Source organism: Mastomys coucha, unplaced genomic scaffold, assembly GCF_008632895.1.
Source record: "Mastomys coucha isolate ucsf_1 unplaced genomic scaffold, UCSF_Mcou_1 pScaffold21, whole genome shotgun sequence".
NCBI lineage: Eukaryota > Metazoa > Chordata > Mammalia > Rodentia > Muridae > Mastomys > Mastomys coucha.
The window spans coordinates 163,425,183-163,433,112 of NW_022196904.1; the positions used below are offsets into that span (position 1 = coordinate 163,425,183).

General features: G+C 41.7%; 1 protein-coding gene across 4 annotated transcripts in view; it reads right to left on the reverse strand.

The window, feature by feature from the left end:
* Window positions 1–7,930, reverse strand: part of Asah2 (N-acylsphingosine amidohydrolase 2) — a 112,404-nt gene that overhangs the window by 67,576 nt on the left and 36,898 nt on the right. For 2 of the 4 annotated variants that reach the window (XM_031390087.1, XM_031390086.1), the window contains exons 3-4: window positions 6,674–6,793; window positions 1,272–1,403 (exon numbers count right to left, since the gene is read on the reverse strand). In XM_031390087.1, the coding sequence (XP_031245947.1) occupies window positions 1,272–1,398 (127 nt within the window). In that variant the 5' untranslated portion in view covers window positions 1,399–1,403; window positions 6,674–6,793. Of the gene's footprint in view, window positions 1–1,271; window positions 1,404–6,673; window positions 6,794–6,904; window positions 7,186–7,930 lie in introns of those variants that run through there. The other 2 variants (XM_031390088.1, XM_031390089.1) reach the window with 2 other exon arrangements.

The following is a 7,930-nucleotide window of genomic DNA, read 5'->3' on the forward strand; positions in this document are numbered from 1 at the left end:
ACATCACGGTACATGTGCCAAATGTGATACAAACTAAGACCAAGCCTCAGAGAGCACACAAGCTTCTTGCAACCCTGGGATTACAATGTGTAAAATGGTATCAACACTAGAACATTATATTTTGTGAAAGTTAGATGAAAAAATAACATAGAATTCTTATGAAATTACACAACCCCCGCCACATGCCCCACTCCATTCTTCAGAAATGCAGTAGTGCTGCTATGAGAATACACTGTGGCTTCTGATCATCTCTTGATTCTCCATCTTATTCTCTAATTTTAGGAGCCATACTGAATGAGCAACATTAAGTCCTCAGGATGATTTCACTTCTAGTAGTCCCTGAGTAAGCTTTGCCCACCACTGCAACAGACAACCCTTACTCCTTTGTATTTATAGGGAATTCAGAGTATCAAGATGTGGCAAGGAACACACTGCAAAAATGAAGAAGCTACAAATGGGAAAGTTCCATCTCCTTTGCTACTTTACCTGAGGCTAACGCTCTCCCTCTCCCTCTTCCCCTGCTTCTCCCTCTCCCTCTCCCTCTCCCTCCTTCCCTCTCTAATCTTATCAAAACATCTTCTCTATTCAGCTAACAGCCTTGTATCTTCACTCTAAAGCAGAGTCTCCATTGATAATAGTAGCTAGAAATGCACCCTAAGCCACATTCAGAAACTAAACTTGCCTCCAGCATCAGAACAAGGAAATCAATATCTAAATGTTACAATTTCTATCTCCTCTCAGAAACTTGGGTGAATTAAGATTAGATATGATATCATGATAAGGTATACCTTGTTTACAGAAATTGACTGCCCCTTGTAAGGACTGGGTCTGGAAGCCTGGCATTACTGTTTCAGGGTGGTCTGAAAGTCTGGCATTCCTGTTTGAGGGTGGTTTGTTTGGCTCTTTCAGTTTGGTTTCTACTTTTCTCCCAGTAGAAGAGTAGGCCAACGAACAGGCAGGTAAAGAAAAGCTTAGTGTTGAAAGGTGAATTTTCTAGACCTAAAAGAACCTTGAACTATGAGTCCATCAACAGAAAAACTAAGCAGGTATGTGTAACTGTCTGTTATCTGGCTATTTGTGGGCAAAGGTAGCTGTGATAAAAGCTGCTATCATTGCAGAAAACACAAGCAGTGCAGTGGAAGACAGCCATCTCAGGCTACTCAGAGGCAGCTAAAGCAGAAAGACACCAATTGTTCATCTTGGTGCAGCCCAACAATCTAGGGACGTCCTATGGTCTGGGAATGCCACTCAGAAGAGCTCAGGACACTTGCCTTTGTGGTTTTCAATGGTCCCACTGGTGACAAACAAGAGGGTGAGAAGGGCCACTGTGATGGCTGTCATTATCACCAGAAGGAAAATGAGAAAGGCCTCCAAGGCGGAGAAGGTTCGCTTTGCCATTTGTCCTAGGACAAAGATGGAAGGAGAAACACAAGAGGAAAAGGAATCACAGATTAATATACATGCACATCAAGCTGCCCAAGACTAAGCAATCACAGCTCTTCCATTTTGGTAGACTATACCAAGGATGGTGTCTTAGTCAGGGTTTCTATTCCTGCACAAACATCATGACCAAGAAACAAGTTGGGGAGGAAAGGGTTTATTTGGCTTACTTCCACATTGCTGTTGATCACCAGAGGAAGTCAGGACTGGAACTCAAGCAGGTCAGGAAGCAGGAGCTGACACAGAGGCCATGGAGGGATGTTCCTTACTGGCTTAGTCAGAAACCCTGACTAAGATAAATTGGTACCAGTATTCCTGTGACAACTTGACCATGTTTTGGGGAGGACTGTGGAAGGACTTTAGAACTTTGAGCTAGAAGACCCACTAGTTGTTAAGAACTCTGTGGGATGTTGTGGAAGGACTTTGGAACTTTGAGCTAGAAGACCCACTAGTTGTTAAGAACTCTGTGGGATGTTCTGTAGGAGCTTGAAAGATCATGTTGAGAACAGTGCAGAAATGGAGGCCTGGCTTGTGAAATTTCAGAGGGAAGATTAAAGACTCTTATCAGGGCCATGTTGTTTTGACTTCGAAGATTCTGTGGTTTTGGTTAGCTGGGGCTGAAGTATCAGCTGTGATTAACAAGATACCAGAACTACTAAAGCGAAAACTTTGCATTGCTGGGATTATTGATGCTGGTTACCTGGGGCTAAGAAATTAGCAGTGATTAAGAAGAGACCAGCATCACTGAGGTGACATATTCTGGAAAGTGTTTCTGAGAGCACAAAGAGACTGTGTTCTAGAGACAGCCAAGGTTGTACCTTGTGCTGCAGCAGGACTTGGTAATGTGTAAGAGTCACCCAGGTGGTACTGGTTTTGAAGGTATGAAATGGTCATGAAGAGCAGCTGAGGCTCGGCACAGTGAGAGGTCATGGAAGGCCATTGGTGAAGGGGCAGCCTCGGTTTGCAATTGATGGCCCAGGACTGAAGCTGTCATGCAAAGGAGTTGAGGCTTGGCACCATGAAGACAGTCTATAAGAGGCTATTGGTGAAGCCTAGTTACAGTGAAAGACAGTAGTGTTTTGGAAATGTCAGTAGCATGCAATGACTACCAAGAACAGCAGCAGCAGTGGAGTACAGGCATCTGAAGCCTAGAAGACAAGATATGTGCTACAAAGGGCAAAGTTGGAGAAGTGACCAAAGCCCTTAGAGGAGCCCAGAAGATCGTGAGTTGGATCCCAGACATTGGTTTTGCTTTTGATTGTGACTGTGCCCTGATATTTTTCCCTCTTGAAGGAAGAAAGTATCTTAGTGGAGTCTACAGTTAAGAGACTTTGAATTTTAAAAGATATTGGACATTTTAAATTGATTGAACTTCTAATATGTAAAGACTGTGGGACTTTAGATCTTGGGGATGTAAGTAAGAAAGTAAGAGTTGAGGCTTAATAGTGATGTGTTTGTGTGTCAAGTTGACAAGGGGTCAGTTGTACTGGCTGGTTTTGTGTGTCAACTTGACACAGGCTGGAGTTATCACAGAGAAGGGAGTTTCAGTTGGGGAAGTGCCTCCATGAGATCCAGCTGTGGAGCATTTTCTCAATTAGTGATCAAGCGGGTAGGGCCCCTTGTGGGTGGTGCCATCCCTGGGCTGGAAGTCTTGGGTTCTATAAGAGAGAAGGCTGAGCAAGCCAGGGGAAGCAAGCCAGTAAGGAGCATCTCTCCATGAACTCTGCGTCAGCTCCTGCTTCCTGACCTGCTTGAGTTCCAGTCCTGACTTCCTCTGGTGATCAACAGCAGTGTGGAAGTGTAAGCTCAATAAACCCTTTCCTCCCCAACTTGCTTCTTGGTCATGATGTTTGTGCAGGAATAGAAACCCTGACTAAGACAAATGGCAAGCACAAAACATACTTACCTCTGGCTCCATATCCCAAGTCCTTAGAAAATAAGACCAATAAATAAAAGTACCCTTTTTGAAAAGCCTAGATATGGTCTTCAAGTCTGTCTCAGCACAATGATCCTCTTAGCAACCATTCCTATGATTTGACACTGGCACCTGAAGTAAGATCCATGGGCATTCCGTGGCTATAGCATACTGCTTCTATTATGGCAATGGTACTATTTATGGGTCTATACCCAGGTCTGGGCTGAGCGGGCTTCCATAGGGAGATTGATACATGACACACTGTTTGTACTTTGCAGGGGGCTAGCTGGTTCAGAGTTGTACTCTTTGCTTATGGCCTAAGTAAAATTATCTTGTCCAGGGGCTGGAAAGATGGCTTGGTGGTAAAGGGTGTTGGCTGCTCTTTCAGAAGATCCAAAATCATTAACATCCAAGTGGAGGCCCACTATCATCTGTAATTCCAGTCCCAGGAGATCTGACACCTTTATCTGGTTCCTCTGGGCACTGGTCATGTAAGTGGTGCACAGGCATGCATGCATGCAAAACACTCAAAAACATAAAATAAAATAACTTAACAAGGGGTTATTTATGGAGACAGGGTCTCTTTATGTAGACCAGGCTGGACTTAAACTTACAGAGATCTACCTTGTCTCAGCCTCCTAAGTGCTAGGATTAGAGAAGTGTACCATCATGCCCAGCTAAATTTATTTAAAATAATGATGATGATGATGATGATGATGGTGATGGTGATGGTGATGATGATGATATTGGTAACATTTTAATTTTTTTCTTGTCCAAATGGAGATGAAACAGACCGTATTGCGTCCAAACTCTGTTGGCACCTCATTGACTGCCTGGTATAGAAGAGGACATTGGTAGTGCAAGCCAGCAATTAGTGAAAAATCTTTCTTTTAGTGATCAGAAAAAATGTCACATAGCTTACAATTCCAATGTCCCACAAAAGTGCTTCCTTATCATTTTCTTTAAAATGTTTTAGAATTTATCACCATTCAATGTGACTTCAGGAGTTAAAAATCCAATACAACCGTTCTCAGCCTGTAGTTGGCGACCCCTTTGGGGATTGAATGAATGACCCTTTTACATGGGTCACCTAAGACCATCGGGAAAAACACAGAGATTTATATTATGATTCGTAACAGTATCCAATTCCAGTTATGAAGTACCAATAAAAATAATTTTATGGTTGAGGGGGGGTCACTACAACATGAGGGAGTGTGTATTAAAGGGTTAGACCCTGTATTAAATTAATTAGAATCTGTGTTAAAGGTTGAAAGCCACTGCTCTGCAATATAACAAGAATTATAATCTGGTGTTTTAAAAGTAGATTCTGAAACCTAACTGTAGAGTTGAAATTGCTTACCTTCTCCTTACAGGAAACTCGTAGGAAATTTTTAGGTATTCAACCTTAGGTATGCATGCAGTGATCAATTTAGTATCAGTGGAATTATAGAATTATTAGTATGGAACTATAGAATTCCATAAAATGGTATGGTATGCTATCTGTATTACTCTTTGGTCCCCTGAAATGTAATTAAGTGTGCAAATCACTGTCTATCTTTATGTTTCAGAACAGCAAAACTGGACACCTCTCCAGGGTTCAATGTTAGACAGTCATTATAAACCCAAGTGGGATTTTTTGGAGCAATTTTTCATTAAAACTTTGGGGGCTTGATTTATTTATTTTGCACGTGTAACAGTTTTGCTCTCATGTGTGTATGTGTAACACACAGTATGCCTGGTTCTTAAGGAGGTCAGAGGTCAAATTCTCCAGAATGGGGATTAAAAATGGCCATGAGCCACCATGCAAGTTCAAGAGACTAAAGCAAGAAGAACAAGAACTTCACAGCTGAGGCGTCTCCAGTATGGTTTCTTAACCTGTGCTTTAGAAAACACACACAGGCATACAGAATTAAAATCCCAGGGCTTGGCCTCAAAGTAAGTCCTTTCAGGCCAAGACGCTGTTCATCTACAAGTGTCAAACTGGCTAGAGATATTAGAGACAATCTGTAAGGCCTTAGGCAAGGGTTTGTTTTAATTTAACCCAGATGGCAAAATTAACAGTATCATCGTCAGATTCTCTGCTAATGTAGAATTTACACTTATAAAATCCGAAAGTTGACATTTACTCAAATAGTGTGCCCAAAATATAGCAGCAACAGCTATCCCTTGGGTGTGCCAGGAACTCTCTAGCTTTTAATCCCTGCCCATGAGCCTAATCCATCTAAATCATTTCCTGGTTTCTGTAAGCATTGAATTTTGCAATCTTTGGACTAGAGGTAAGAAATCAACAATGACAGAAACTTCTGAGTTGGATAGACCTGGGGAGGGACAAAATTTGGGAACATGTTTTCTTCTTATTGGGGTGCTCGCCTCTTCTTTATGGTGACTGCCATCACCCTCAACACCAATAGTAGGGCAACCTCAGATCTAGGGCAAGGCTAACTAGGTCTATGTCTTAGTCCCAATTCCCTTCACCAGTCTCTAGAATGAGAAAACACATTTAGAACATTCCTGTGGACCTCTGCTACTGAAGGACACTTCCCTGTCACTAGCTCTGTTTCCTGTAGTGGACTTTAAGCCCATTATACTTAATACCTGCTTAAAGCTTTTACTCCTAGGTGCTTCTTCTGAGCCAAGATGAGGAACAACGGGCATCTCAACTCTAGATCATCAGAATGAAGACTGTATATATAAGTGTAATCACAGATTGTTTATGAAACACAGAGATGGTGTGTGTGTGTGTTGTATGTGTGTTGTGTGTGTTGTATATGTGTGTGCGTGTTGGTTATACCGTACCGACCCTCTATACAAACCAATAACTCACTTGATCTAACCTCTTACTTGGATTTGAATGGTCTACCTCATAGGCTTCCCCATTCTATCTGCCCGAATTGTTTCTGATACATTACCATTCTTTTAAAACCACTTTATCTGACTTTTTCAGGAAATCAGACTTTTGATTAGCACTGTTTATTCCTAGCTTTGATGCATACAACCTGAAATCAAACATGAAGGCAGATATCTTGTTCATCCTCAGAATGCAGACATCTTTCACTGTAACTTAAGTGACTCTGGGTTTCATAATGGCTCACTCAGTCAGACTCCAGCAAGCTTAGCTATTTGGCACATCTTTGCAACCCAAAGATCTACATTTCAAGGAAACAATGCTGAAACAAACAGACAATTTGACACAAACAGGCTCCCAAAACTATGAGAGAGGTGAAACTCCCAGACTGTACCCAGGTCTTTGATGATAGGATGAGCTCTGGTTCTTTTTCCATCTCTTTTCATTAAAAGTAAAAATAAAGTTATTCTTACCTGACTCTGTGAATCAAAGCAGGTGTTCACCTCCCAGGAAAGCAAATGGCCATGCAGAAACGTGGGCCTTCCTTGTGCCTTGCAGGTTGCCCAGGCTGATTTCTCAGTGTGTTTCCAAATCTATTGGGAGAGATTCCATAGTCAAGTCCAGGAGCATTAAAGCTCTCATTAGCATACCTGCAGCCACAGCAGGAGGATGTGACTAAAGTACATTGATTAAAGAAAGCTTACATGTGTTCTCCTGAGCCTGCCTGCTATTGGAGGTAGACACTGCAGAAGGCCTGTTAGACTGAAGGTCATTTCAATCTTAATGCAACTCTTCCAGTAGGACAAGTTCTGTGACAGACCTGCAACCCAGATTGTTAAAGAATATTCACCTGCTATATTTATTTATCCTGTGATCTGGAAGATAATGAGTGTTGTTGAACATGGGTGTGGGCTGTGGGAACCACTGAGTAATACATATTCCTATTTCAGAATAAAGCCATGATTTTAGTAAAATATAAAGTCCACATTAAATAAGAATGTGATTCATGAGTAATATAACATTTAAAACTATATTGGAGGCAAGGCACAGTTATGTTCATCAAGCTTTAGAGATCAGGCTGAGCTATGCTGCAAGAGACTGCCTTAAAATGGTGACCACGGTGATAGTATTATAGAACAATTGTGTTGAGAGGCTTCAATGACACTAAAAGCATCACTGTCTAGTAACTTGTCGCACATTTTCAATAGCACATGATACAGACCAAACAGACATAAGGATGCACAGCAAAACGGTCAGAAGTCATCATCTGGTGATTAAGGGTGGCTTTGGTTTTCTCTATTTTTTTTACTTTCTTCCTTCCTCTCTTTCTTTCTTTTTCTTTTTTCCCATCTCTTTTTGGTTCCTATGGCAGCCCTTGTATCCGTCTTGTAAGGATGAAAAGGCATTTTTCCTCTTCTTGAAGACTGTGTTCTATGCAAGTGTGAAGCGGAAATGGACTCACCCTCCTGCCTTTTTTTCTGGTAAATTCAAGGTCCAGAAATCAGCTTGATGGCCACCTAATCTTTTTAAGAGTTATAAAAGACAGTAGTCTATAGAGTTATAAGTAAATGCCCTCAGGCAGATCATTAAGCGATATATCTTAATGCTGTTCCGCTACTGCACAGGCAAACAGCTTAAGTCATGGTAGCAAACAAGAGGGGTGTGTGTGTGTGAGTGTGTGTGTGTGTGTGTGTGTGTGTGTGTGTGTGTGTGTAGGAAGGGGTGTATGG